The following is a 14932-nucleotide window of genomic DNA, read 5'->3' on the forward strand; positions in this document are numbered from 1 at the left end:
ATTTGCAGACCAATGTCTACAGTCCAAGTGATGTAAGCCTAGTTAGGATGGCATTTCTAACAACCAACCAACCTTTGGAGCTACAATGAAACCACTAATGACAAACAGTTTCTGAAATAATACAAAAAATGCAGTCAATTCATGTATCATTTGAGTGACACCACCACTCAGTGCACAGATTTGGTAAGAATTCAACATCTTTTTTTTTTATGTTTTGTTAAGGATATTCCAAACACCAATGTTCCACTGCTCTATGATGCAAGAACTTTAGATAATTTCTTCATCCATTACTCAAACCTCAGTGGAATGGAAATGTCAAAAAGAGAAGCAGATGCCTCTCCTGCTAATAAAACTATTATTAAAACATGAGTTCATACTCTACTTTTTTCAAAGTATAAGCTCCCTCTCCACTTTCTCCATCCTCTCTTAATTTTATGAACTTAAAAACTAAAGCGAGAAAGGCGTCACGGACTGCTGCTGTAGGGCACTGACTTTTAGAAGAATAAAAAGTAAAAAATAAAACGACGCAAATAAGTCTAAAAATAAAACGACGCAAATAAGTCTAAATTAATCACGGACTTGATCAGATTTATCAATATTTTATTCTAAAACATTATTTTTAAGAATCACTCTTTACACATCTATGGTTTTTCCTCTGCACCATTTTAAACTTTTGCTATTCCAGCAAAAGTGTTGCAAGCCAACAGTTTGACGCTGTGGAATTTTTCGTATTTTTCAGCTGCAATGCTTTTTATGATACACTAAGCAATTAGGACAGCTAAAATATTAATTTCTATTTAATTAAAATATTACATATGTAATTATTATACATTAAATAGCTAATATTTTTTATAGTTACAGCGCATCTGGAAAGTACTCACACCACTTCACTTTTTCCAGATTTTGTTATGGTACAGCTAGGGATGGGTATCGATAAGATTTTATCGACATCGATACCATTATCGATTCCGCTTATCGATCCAATTCCTTATCAATTTCCTTATCGATACCTCTTGTGAATTTTTTGTGTACTAAAAGTAGGCTTTACAGGTTTTCTCTCTGTTTTATTCTTTTACTTCTGTTTTTAATTATGTATTACAATTTTTTTATTTTTTATTATTTATTTAATTTTTTGTGTTGAACTGTTCTATGTGAGGCACCCTGAGATGGCTTTTGTTGTGATTTGGCACTTTATAAGCCGATTAAATTGAAAATGAATTGATGAACAACATTTTATAGAATCTTAAAGTAAATAAATATGAAATTGGTCACTGGATCCTTAAATTTTGGACATAATAAACTCAACATGGTGGATCCTTGATCTCTGGACATACCTTATTTTCTGCACCATAAAGCGCACCGGATTATAAGGCGCGCCCTCAATTAGCGGGTACTTAACCCTTACAAAAGGCGCACCGGATTATAAGGCGCGGCCTCAATTAGCGGGTACTTAACCCTTACAAAAGACGCACGCTAAAACATATAGTCTACAAAAACAAACAAAAAAAAAGGTCACGGAAGCAAAACGGTGAGTTTATTTGAACTTTTTAACAACTTTGAACTACCGGTATTTAACAATATGGTACTCACATTATTTTTTATTATGGTTCTGTCACAAATCGATCAAAGTCCTCATCTTCTGTGTCTGAATTGAACAGGTGGGCAATTTCATCATCAAACACGCCAGGTTCCCACTCATCTTCCCTCTCATCATCGCTACTGATTTTGCCTTCAGCCGAATGGTGACTGTAGAGACACTTCTCCCGGCTGTTCTTTGTTCAATGGCCTATCGCTCGAGTTGGTCTTCTAGCTGTGGCCACCTCGCTTTGTTTCTGCGGAAACTCCGTTTGGTCTTTTTAACTTGGCGCAGTTCATTTTCTTGTTTCCTCTTGCAGCTGCTCTATTCCCATGAACAACCGCGTAACTGATAGCCTGCAGTCTGAATTGTGCCTCGTAAGCATGTCTCTTCGCTGGTGCCATTTTCGGGGGTCCTTAGACAAACAAATGTTGTTTTGCAGGATACCTGTAGTATACGGTAACTACCGGAGGAGTGTCAGAGGTAAGTGTACTACCCCAGACTCACGGACTGTTCTCTGATTGGTTTATCGCTGGCAGTGTACATACTCTACGCTACCAGCGTACGTACTTTACGTATTACGTAATGTTCGCCGATTGGTTTATCGCTGGCAGGGTACGTACTCTACGCTGCCAGCGTACGTACTTTACGTATTACGTCCCTGTGTCAGCGGGAAAAGACAACGGTGGTCGTTTTTACAGATTTTGGAATTCAGTGCGCACATAAGGCGCACCGGATTATAGGGCGCACGGCCGTTTTTTGTGAAAATTTAAGGCTTTTAGGTGCGCCTTATGGTGCGGAAAATATGGTAAATAGAAATAAACAAAATCTATAGTTATTGTCAAAAACATTTCCTTTCAGACATTATTGGCATGAATGTCTTTCCATGCATCTGAGGTGAGCTCTTGCAGCTGGCTGTGCTGCACGTCAGGATGGAATTTATAAAGAATACAGGACGTCTCATTTTGGGAGGAAAAAAATATTTTAGTTGATTGTAGTTTCTTGTCTGTATTACAATGTTTGTAAGAGGTTGCATTTTATTTAAAGCGTTTTGAAGCGTTTATTTAAATTCGTTTTGAATTCCGATCGGACTGTCTCAGCAGAGGGCCACGCAGTGTTTGGAGCTGTGCCAACGGAACAGAGGACGATTCTCGTTTCTTGACTGCAACAAGACATGAGTCCCAGTTAGTGACTTTAATCCACACAAAAGTGACTCACAATATTTTAATGGCTTTGAGAGGAGTTAAGAAGCGGACTTGCCATTTCTGAAGAGCAGCGAATCAAAGAACCAACGTCTTGCTGAAAGATGAAGTGTCGCCCCAGTCTGAGGTTAAAAGCACTTCAAAGAAGTTTTTTCATCCAGGATGTCTCTGTACATTGCTGCATTCATCTTTCATCTTTCCCTCAATCCTGACTAGTCTCCCAATTCCTGCCACTAAAAAATATTCCCTCTGTGCTTTGGGACACTCTTGTCTCGGAGGTCTACAGACAATTCCTTTGACTTCATGCTTGGTTTGTGCTCTGACATGCACTGTCAACTGTGGGACCTTATATTTACTTAACTGAATTTACCCCAGGTGGACTCCAAATAAGCTCTAGAAACATCTCAAGGATGATCACTGGAAACAGGATACACCTGAGCTCAATTCTGAATTTTGAGCTTCATGGCAAACGTTGTGAAAACTTATGTACATGTGACTACTTAGTGTTTTGTTTGTTTGTTTTAATAAATTTGCAAAAAATCTAAAAAAGACAAAAACTTTTGTTAACATTGCCATTACAGGGTATTACATGCAGAATTTTAGAGGGGGGAAAAATGAATTTAATCCATTTTGGAATAAGGCCAGAACATAAAATGTGGAAAAAGTGAAGTCCTCTGAATATGTTCCAGATGCACTGTATATAGTTTTGTTTGCATTCTGGTCATTTCAAGACACACTACTGTAACTTCAGCCAGAGGTCTGCACTCGCAGGCGACTTCCACGATTCACTTCATGCCACTAAAATAACTGAGTCACTTACAAGAACGGTAGCTGCTTCTGAAAAAAAACTTATAGAAAAGTCGGTTCAATACTCTCCTGCAAAAAACTGAGACTTCTCTGTTCACAGAGTTCTTCGAATCAAATGCATGTGTCCAATAACAGGCTGTTGTGTGCTGTGGATTGCGCAAATAGCACTGAGGTGATCTATCAATTTGGGCAACGTAAACCTCAGTGAACTGTGCAGTACTCACCACCTCCTCCACCAAATCCTCCACAATGAGGCCCTGCTCTTCTGTGCGAACGTTGGTGACCCACATCCAGCCATCATCCAGTTCATTGTGAACAATAAACATGTCCCCTTTCAGGAAGCTAAAGACAGGGAACATTTTATTATATTAACAGGATGGATGTTTAACTATACTGTATGCATACACACACACACACACAATAAAAGTATGCAAACTTGATTTGCTCTTGTTTAATGCTTTAGTTGAATCTGTTCATTAGGCATTTTGGTTCACATACTATTACACCATAGCTCTCACTCAGAGTCAAGGCATGAGAGACTGTGCCATTTCAGCACTGAAATTTAAAGTAAAAGTTCTTAAATGAAGAAGTCAGACCTCAAGGATTGTTTTATTTTTGAGTGGCGAGGGTTGGGTTGTCAACTGTAACACCCCCATTAACCAACAGGTGTCGCCTCTGACTCACAAACATGTCTGTTTGATCAGATAAGACTTGAGTCTTGCTTGCAGACAAGCAAGACATGGTTTAGTATGAGGTTAAATTAAGACAGATGTTAATCAGATTAAAGAAATCGGGGAGAGCTGAGATCATCAGAATGTGTGCCTACTGCAGCTTAATGGCAGGACAAGACTGTTCTTCATTAATGTTTACGATGATGTGCTTTCTAGCCTGCTGTGACGGGAAGCGCACGCCTTTGTCAAGAAACCCCCCCCACCAAAAAAACAAACAAACAAACAAAAAAAAACTTAGGTTTCTCTTTGCAAGCAATACAGGCACATACTACAATTCTTAGGCCAGGAAGTTATCACTGCTTGTCTGCTCAAAGGATACAGGCTATATTTGTGTTTCTACTTTTAAGCCACAAGGGAGAGGATATGAAAATGCCACACTGCAAGAGAAAACATGCATCTTGAAAGATTGTAATTTACAAACACAGACCCACCTGATCTCATCGGTTTCTGGCACTTTGGTGTACGGTAGTATGGCCCTAACTCTCCTCCTGTCCTCTACAGGCTGTTGAAACATTCACAGACATGAAAACACATCTTTTAACTCAAGCAAACATCAAAAACAACACCCAACCTAATACCTCAATTACCCAATAAAAGTATTGATTGTACTGCAACTCCTCCTGGGAGATATCAGTCAGCTTAAAGTCAAGATCACAATATGCTTTAGCTTTGCCTGAAACAGTTTTCATTATTGCCTGAAGGCAGAAAAAAGTTGTGGAAAAGAAACACAAGAGAAATTTGCCAAGTTAATAGCAGGTCTTTTTAAAACCTATGTTTTAATGACAGCTCATGCAGTCAAGACAAAAATAAAAACTTTTAACACTATTCTACTTGCTCAACATATCAGGCAATAACTGAGCTAGTGTAAGCTGCATTACATTTTTACAATGCCCTTGCAACAGGAAAATAACTGTGCTGAACTGAGAAACTGAATCTTCTTGCATGCATTGGCAAAATCATGTGTTTGTCTCAAAAATGTGTCATTATACAAGCAACCACGAGCTTAATCATCACGCTCAACTGCGCCAATTTAATCTTGCATGAAAAACCCTTCCAGTTACACTGTGATCATGTGTTCTGGTTATAATTGCTTGTGTATTTCTTCAGCTGTTTCAGCTGCATAGGAATTTTTCATAATGTTAATGTAATGTTTATGTCACAAACTATAAGAAGCTTTGAAGTTAGTTTTAATTGCTCTGTAAAATATTTCAGAATCAATTCACAAAAACAGAACAAAGTGAAAAATCGCTTAGTATGGATGATTGCTTTCTAAGAACAGGAAGTACAATTTACATTTTGCAACGTTACACTAGGAGGTTACTGCCAAACCATAAAGTAGAAAAACAAACATCTGAGGAACCAACCCTATTATTCTAAAATGCAGTCTGTAAAATAAAAAAGGAAAACATTTAATACTGCTCAACTGTAGCACGAGTACAGTTAGGTTTGTAAGTACATGACCAGTGACAACTTTTGTAATTTTGTCTCTGTCAAGAAGTGCTTGTAGTGTAGACTTACATTTTTAATACAAGGTGTTTAAAAAATCATATTAACCAGTTAATAGTTTGAATCATATTTGTCTAATAGATTACAATTTGTTCATGTAAATGGGGAATCTTCTTCACAGACTAAGGTTAATTATGGAGTTCCACAAGGTTCTGTGCTAGGACCAATTTTATTCACTTTATACATGCTTCCCTTAGGTAGTATTATTAGACGGTATTGCTTAAATTTTCATTGTTACGCAGATGATACCCAGCTTTATCTATCCATGAAGCCAGAGGACACACACCAATTAGCTAAACTGCAGGATTGTCTTACAGACATAAAGACATGGATGACCTCTAATTTCCTGCTTTTAAACTCAGATAAAACTGAAGTTATTGTACTTGGCCCCACAAATCTTAGAAACATGGTGTCTAACCAGATCCTTACTCTGGATGGCATTACCCTGACCTCTAGTAATACTGTGAGAAATCTTGGAGTCATTTTTGATCAGGATATGTCATTCAAAGCGCATATTAAACAAATATGTAGGACTGCTTTTTTGCATTTACGCAATATCTCTAAAATCAGAAAGGTCTTGTCTCAGAGTGATGCTGAAAAACTAATTCATGCATTTATTTCCTCTAGGCTGGACTATTGTAATTCATTATTATCAGGTTGTCCTAAAAGTTCCCTAAAAAGCCTTCAGTTAATGCAAAATGCTGCAGCTAGAGTACTGACGGGGACTAGAAGGAGAGAGCATATCTCACCCATATTGGCCTCTCTTCATTGGCTTCCTGTTAATTCTAGAATAGAACTTAAAATTCTTCTTCTTACTTATAAGGTTTTGAATAATCAGGTCCCATCTTATCTTAGGGACCTCGTAGTACCATATCACCCCAATAGAGCGCTTCGCTCTCAGACTGCAGGCTTACTTGTAGTTCCTAGGGTTTGTAAGAGTAGAATGGGAGGCAGAGCCTTCAGCTTTCAGGCTCCTCTCCTGTAGAACCAGCTCCCAATTCAGATCAGGGAGACAGACACCCTCTCTACTTTTAAGATTAGGCTTAAAACTTTCCTTTTTGCTAAAGCTTATAGTTAGGGCTGGATCAGGTGACCCTGAACCATCCCTTAGTTATGCTGCTATAGACGTAGACTGCTGGGGGGTTCCCATGATGCACTGTTTCTTTGTCTTTTTGCTCTGTATGCACCACTCTGCATTTAATCATTAGTGATCGATCTCTGCTCCCCTCCACAGCATGTCTTTTTCCTGGTTCTCTCCCTCAGCCCCAACCAGTCCCAGCAGAAGACTGCCCCTCCCTGAGCCTGGTTCTGCTGGAGGTTTCTTCCTGTTAAAAGGGAGTTTTTCCTTCCCACTGTAGCCAAGTGCTTGCTCACAGGGGGTCGTTTTGACCGTTGGGGTTTTACATAATTATTGTATGGCCTTGCCTTACAATATAAAGCGCCTTGGGGCAACTGTTTGTTGTGATTTGGCGCTATATAAAAAAATTGATTGATTGATTAAGAATTATAGCCATCTCTATATACAGTCCCCTGAATTTTCAGAGGCTATATGTAAGGTGGCAAACAAAATAAAAGCATTACACCCCTATTTGACAGAGCACCGTTCTATTACAATTGCCCAAGATCCAAAAACAGTCCAAAAACAGGAGGAAATGGCTTACTCAGGCTTGCCTCCTAACAGGATGGCTTATAAATTGCAAACCTGGCAATCTGCCCGAAAACAAAACGAAGAAGCTCTGCCTAGCTGAACTCTCGGCCAAAATCGTAACAAATGCTGCTTCTGCTTCACATTTTTAACCCAGATGGAGCACGATCAAACACGTTTCAAGCTGTACTCACTAGGACTACCCCGGACATCAAAACATGACTGAAGCTGTTAAGACTATCAACACCTGGACGCTACCACGCACTAACGACGATTTGGGGAGTGCCCCGATTTGCTATTCGGGATGAAACGGGATGGAACAGCGCTCTGTGAAATAGCTCCACTAATACAAATCATCACTTTTTACAGTCATTTTCCTTTAGACAAGTCACTGAATGTGTCTTTGTATTTCTTAATGAGAAATGTAAATAAAATCCAACAACATGGCACTGAATGGCAAAAATCTGTCTGGAGAAGGCAGTTCTGAAAAACAACGGCCATTCAAGGAAAACACAAGTGAGGGAAGTTGCCGGGACACTTAGACAACTCTGAAAAAGTTACAGATTTCTTTAGCTGTGACTGGACAAACTGTGCAAAGTGCAACTACTCTCTGTTGGACCACCAGTTGCAACTTCATGGTGGAATGGCACAGAGGAGTTTAACACAAGAAAACTGATCAAATCTGGCATAAGGTATCTCATGTACCTTCTGGTACACTGTAGCTGATGTTTCACATCTTTTTAAGAAAATCCTTCTCTGTGTCACTCCACCATGAATCTGTATAACTGGTGATGCAACATACTAAAGTTGTACAATGCACAGTTTCTCCAATCTTAGCTAGAGAAGCCTATAACTCCTTCAGAGTTGTCATGGGATTCTTGTTGGCTTCCTTCATTAATTCCCTTCTTGCACGGTCACTCAGTTTTAAGAACTGCTCACTCTAGACAGACTTACCATACAGTAGCAACTACTTTGTATTTCTTAAGAGTTAATGTAAATGAATTCTAAGACGTTCAGTGACTTGGAAATGTTTGCCTACAGAAAACTGTTTTGGAAAGTGATTTGTATTAACAATTGTTATTCTATGTTTGTCCTATTTCTTATGGTGTCTACATATGGCGGGACTGTGGACAAATATGGCTGCCTTTCCTAAATGTTTAATGCTGTACTTTTTACTAAACCCCCGTAAATTCAAGCGAAAGGTCTAAAAGGACATCTTGACTGTTTCATTTCAACTCTACTGGTGGTGGTGTACAGAGGCAATGTAGAAAAATTGTGTGACTGTCCATACACTTATGTACTCAATTATATAACTCATTTATCACTACTACTTTGTAATATCGACACAAGACTGAGTTCTTAACTGCTGACTTAGTTAAATGAGAAGAATATGGCCAATAACTATTAATATCATTGAGGGGACAGTGGAAAGCTACTTTTGCAAATTTTCAAGCATAAATGAAATGTATTTCAAACATTAGGGATGTCCTTTGAAGTGCTCCACTCATACTCGTACAGTCACTCACCTCTGGTGGAGCAACTGGTGACAGTAATTTTTCTCCTTTTAGCAAGCAAGACACATAGCTGTAGTAACCAATCAGGTCTGACAGTGAAGAGAACCGCCGCCCACCAATGTAATAGTCCCCACACATGGCGATTATCCTGTTAGGAGGAAGCACAATAATGACTTATGCAGGGATAACAGGTACACTGAAGGTAATCAGAAATGTTGCATTCATTAATGATTATCCTCCAAAGAGCTGCCCTTGAACAGGAAGTAATTCTTTGTTTTTTTTTAACTCATGTTACCAAATGTGGATGCAGGGTCTCAGGAAGTTAAACCTACAAAGTATCAGCTTTGCATTATGATAATGATTCTACAATACAGATCACACACAGCCTGGGAAAAGATAAATCAATAAGTAAACGTACAGCAAAAGACAAAAGTAGCTGTATAACATTTACACACACACACACGCGCGCGCCAGTGGTGGCCACAGTTCCGCTTATCCGCTAACCACTAATTATCGAAGCTAATGTTTTCATTATTGTATTAGGTTTTCAGATAACTTTGAAAACCATCATCGGACTAATTATCTTCCGATAAGTTTTGGTCCGATAATTTTTAGACCGCTAACATATTGTTGCAGACATGGTGAACAAAGCTTAACAGTGAGAAACATTTATTAAGTCTTAAATCAGTTGACTATCTACCTGTTAAATGTTTCATAGTAGATGTGCAGTTCTGTCCTCTGCAAACAAAGGAGAGCTGGTTCCAGAAGAAACTGCTCTATCCTCTGCAAGCAAAGGAGAACTGGTCACAAAAAAGAAAAAAGCTCATTTCTTTTCACCACATACTGATACACTGACAAGATCACCCAAGGCATCCAGAGGCATACAGTTTTAACTTATGGTTAAAAATTTTACCAAACTAAATTCGGACAAGTTATTTAAATTAATGTCACATCTGAAGTTTTAAAAGGTGAAAATATTAGATATATGTTTTAGTTTTAAAGTAATGCACTAATTTTGAATGTTTTAGTGTGGACATGCTGTGTCCAGGTGCATTATGGGTATCTCAGTACATTCACGACAGAAGAAATGCATTTGAGACGCTCTGATCAGGCTCCTCACGGACAACAGCATTAAACTCTTTGTATATTGCGCCTAAAACTTTCGTGAATATATTCTCTGGGTTTATGCCAGAAGAAGCCCAGGTTGGTTCTCCATTATTTTCAACAGGAATCACTGCAATTGATTCCTGTTTGCTCTTTAATATCTTGCTTACGTCAAACACTGTCTGTCGTCTTTGTTCCAGAGAAATATATATCAGATGTCTGAAATTCAGTTTGCATTTATTAAATTCCACGCATCTTAAATGTAGCAGACACGGATTTTCTGGAATTTTGTTTTGGCAAGTTTTCACTGTCACTACTACCATCTACTGGCCAGTAGTGTTCATGGCAACATTCGCCCTAAGTACTAAATGTCTGGACACCAGTAGATGGCAGTGTTCTATTTATTTTGACACCAGTTTACATATACACACACACACACACATATACACACACATACATACACACACACACACACACATATATATATATATATATATATATATATATATATACACTCAACAAAAATATAAACGCAACACTTTTGGTTTTGCTCCCATTTTGTATGAGATGAACTCAAAGATCTAAAACTTTTTCCACATACACAATATCACCATTTCCCTCAAATATTGTTCACAAACCAGTCTAAATCTGTGATAGTGAGCACTTCTCCTTTGCTGAGATAATCCATCCCACCTCACAGGTGTGCCATATCAAGATGCTGATTAGACACCATGATTAGTGCACAGGTGTGCCTTAGACTGCCCACAATAAAAGGCCACTCTGAAAGGTGCAGTTTTGTTTTATTGGGGGGGGGATACCAGTCAGTATCTGGTGTGACCACCATTTGCCTCATGCAGTGCAACACATCTCCTTCGCATCATCCGTGAAGAGAACACCTCTCCAACGTGCCAAATGCCAGGGAATGTGAGCATTTGCCCACTCAAGTCGGTTACAACGACGAACTGGAGTCAGGTCGAGACCCCGATGAGGAGGACGAGCATGCAGATGAGCTTCCCTGAGACGGTTTCTGATAGTTTGTGCAGAAATTCTTTGGTTATGCAAACCGATTGTTTCAGCAGCTGTCCGAGTGGCTGGTCTCAGACGATCTTGGAGGTGAACATGCTGGATGTGGAGGTCCTGGGCTGGTGTGGTTACACGTGGTCTGCGGTTGTGAGGCTGGTTGGATGTACTGCCAAATTCTCTGAAACGCCTTTGGAGACGGCTTATGGTAGAGAAATGAACATTCAATACACGAGCAAGAGCTCTAGTTGACTTTCCTGCTGTCAGCATGCCAATTGTACGCTCCCTCAAATCTTGCGACATCTGTGGCATTGTGTTGTGTGATAAAACTGCACCTTTCAGAGTGGTCTTTTATTGTGCACAGTCTAAGGCACACCTGTGCACTAATCATGGTGTCTAATCAGCATCTTGATATGGCACACCTGTGAGGTGGGGTGGATTATCTCAGCAAAGGAGAAGTGCTCACTATCACAGATTTAGACTGGTTTGTGAACAATATTTGAGGGAAATGGTGATATTGTGTATGTGGAAAAAGTTTTAGATCTTTGAGTTCATCTCATACAAAATGGGAGCAAAACCAAAAGTGTTGCGTTTATATTTTTGTTGAGTATATATATATATATATATATATATATATATATATATATATATATATATATATATATATACACGAGGTCTATTAGAAAAGAAACCAACCGTTTTATTTTTTTAAAAAACTATATGGATTTGAATCACGTGTGATTACATCAGCCAAGCTTGAACCCTTGTGCGCATGCGTGAGTTTTTTCACGCCTGTTGGTTGCGTCATTCGCCTGTGAGCACGCCTTGTGGAAGGAGTGGTCCAGCCCCCCGTCAGATTTTCATTGTCTGAGAAGTTGCTGAGAGACTGGCGCTGTGCTTGATCAAAATTTTTTTCAAGAACTGTGAGGCACATCCGAGTGGAGACCATTCGAGAAATTCAGCTGGTTTTCGGTGTAAATTTTAACAGCTGATGAGAGATTTTGGATTGTTTCTATCGCTGTAAGGACTTCCCACGGAGCGGGACGTCGCACAGCGCTCCGAGGCGACGTCGTCATCCTGTTTCAAGCTGAAAACCTCCAAATTTAAGCCTGTGTTGACCCAGGACGTCGTGAGAGAACAGAAAACTTTCAGAAGAGGTCGGAATCAGCAGTTTATCCGGACATTCCACTGTTAAAGGATATTTTTATTTAATGAAAGACGTGCGGACGGATTGGCACGTCGGCTCGCAGCCGGCGCGGCACGCCCGCCACAGGAAAAACACCTCCGTGTTGATAACCATTTGTAAAATCCAGGCAGCTTTTGGTGGCTTTCAGTTGAGTGAGTATCTGAGAAATTGTTTAACAGCAGGGCATGTTCCAACTTGTCCTTAAGGCTTCCAACGGAGGTGTTTTTCCTGTGGCGGGCTGTGTCCACCACAGTTTCTTCAGAATCACCTTCAGACTGGACTTACAGCTTGACCTCCGCAGTGTTTACAATTGATTTGGGCTTGAATCAGCAGGTCCCGTTCTCGTGATGACGTAGCAACAATATGGTCGCGGCTAAGGGCTGAAATAGAACACAGGCTTCAGACAGCTGTTTATCCTTCACCTGTGCACTTATCGACTTTTACTGTTCAAGATTTTTTAAAATAACAGCATTTCATCATTTTTCTTGATTTTAGTTGTTTGGTGTCACCTACACTTTAAAGAAGGTATAAGCTTATGCAGCAGCGACTGGAGAAATAGTGCATTGTGCAAGTTTTGCATTTTGCATCAACACTCACACCTTCATAGCTGAGTGGAGCACAGAAGGATTGTCATACAACAAAACAGATCAAATACAGGTTTGCATATCCCATAAGCCTTATGGCAAACTGTAGCTGAACTTTCTAGTCTTATTTTTAATAAAATTGTCCTCTATACCATTTCACCAGGAAGCTGTTTAACTGTTTAACATATTTATCACACAGTACCATTGATGTAAATTAAAGTCTAAGACATATTCAGTGACTTAGAAAGGTTCATGCATCTATCCCCTGACTTGACTGGGAAAAAAAGAAAAAAAAAAAATTGGCTGTAAAATTGATGATTTACCAGTGTTATGCTGAAAGGTGAAATTATTTATGCAACCCATCATTTTGGCTTTTATATTTTATTTCATTTATATGATGAGTTGTAAATATTAGTTTTCACTGTGAGTTTAAATGAAGTCATTTTAGAAATGTTTATGTGATTGTACTTTTGACTTGAAAGCCATGAAATAGTAACCAGGCTACAATGCCATAACAAAATATCCCAGTGCAGGCAAACTGCTAATCTGCTGAATAGATCTTTTGCTAATGGTTCATATTTTAATTTGTGAGTGCATTAAAATTTCCTCCTGCATTTAATAAATTACTGTTCACGCTTACACCATCCTGACACAAAATCAACAAAGCTGGATGCAATATGTAATATGTACCATGCACTCAGGACACCATTCCCAGTTTTGTTTGTTTCTACTCACTGCCGCGAGTCACTGCTTCTGTCCCTCTGTCCTGCTTTTGGCAGGAGGTGGGGTGCCTGCTTTGTGTATGAACACAGACTGTGTAAGGGGCGCTTAAGGGGACAGCATAGAACAGTGAACCAGCCTGTATCACTCCACCCAAAACACTGGAATAATAAACAGAACTGGTTAACTTACTTTCTTCTCCCAAACTAGGAACCTAAAAGCCAATGGGTTTCAACACACATTTTGAATCACTGTCAACATATGATATCAGACCGGTGTTTAAGAAGATAAAGTCGCCAACTTTACATTGCATTACTTATTAATCTGGCGTTCATGAAGTGCTGTAAGAGTTCACGGAGGGGCTGTTCGCCAAATAGCGATGCTGCCGACAATGATTTGTAATCTGTACAGAGTGGTGCTTTATGACATACTGTAATTTGTGCAAAAATTAAACTTAAATTTGACAAAATACTGAAGATGGTCAGGTGTGACATGTCATATGACTAGTCAAGAAATTAAATTAAATTAAAAAAGTGCTGCAGAGTAAATTCATCCCGCAAAAATCACTAGGGCTGTAATCCAACTCAAAAACATATAATGAAAAAGGTTTTATATTTAATCTCTGTCTCACTGTGTTAAAGTGCCTGACGTAGCTCACAGATTAAAGCCACTGTATGTTATACCCCTGTCACACATAGCCAGAATCACGCAGAGTGGGGTCAGACTTATGAATTGGCGTACATCCAAAAGTGTCGGATTTCAGTTCCAAAACATTCTGACAGCCATTTGCGGAAGTCGACACAGTTGGTCAAAATCAGCTGCCGGCCCCGAGTGTGAAGCATATGTTCAAAACTCTCCGGGCACAGTCAAGATGGGACACCTATCCGACGTGTAATCTGACGACCATCTAACCGCAATTTACACATTCCGATGGCAGCAAAAGAGGATACGAAACGATTTGAGCACATACGAGGGAGCCTCGGGATAGATCTGGCACAGCAAAGCCTGCCTATATGAGTGCCATGTATAATAATGTAGTTTTTAAACACAGTAGCAAACGCTATATGCATCCAATATTAATGTGATTTAGCATTTTAAACATTATTCATGACCTATGTATAATAGGGCTGCCATGATTAGTCGACTAGTCACAATTACATTGACTATCAAAATAATCAGTGACTAATTTAATAATCAACGTTATCCTTGATTTTTCTCTCAAAACTGTTACTGTATCTTTTGTTGCATTTCTGTCCTTGACGCACATGCGCAGTAATGGTAATCCGGGTCAGTAGTGATTAGAGGTGCACCGATCGATCGGCTACCGATCATTATCG

General features: G+C 39.3%; 1 protein-coding gene across 2 annotated transcripts in view; it reads right to left on the minus strand.

Moving 5' to 3' along the window:
• Window positions 1–14932, minus strand: part of rasa1a (RAS p21 protein activator (GTPase activating protein) 1a) — an 88876-nt gene that overhangs the window by 33874 nt on the left and 40070 nt on the right. For both annotated transcript variants that reach the window (XM_034170093.1, XM_034170094.1), the window contains 3 exons: window positions 8994–9129; window positions 4748–4818; window positions 3810–3927 (listed from right to left, as the gene is read on the minus strand). In XM_034170093.1, the coding sequence (XP_034025984.1) occupies window positions 3810–3927; window positions 4748–4818; window positions 8994–9129 (325 nt within the window). The remainder of the gene's footprint in view (window positions 1–3809; window positions 3928–4747; window positions 4819–8993; window positions 9130–14932) is intronic.

The sequence above is a fragment of the Thalassophryne amazonica genome, chromosome 5, assembly GCF_902500255.1.
Source record: "Thalassophryne amazonica chromosome 5, fThaAma1.1, whole genome shotgun sequence".
Taxonomy (NCBI): Eukaryota; Metazoa; Chordata; class Actinopteri; order Batrachoidiformes; family Batrachoididae; genus Thalassophryne; species Thalassophryne amazonica.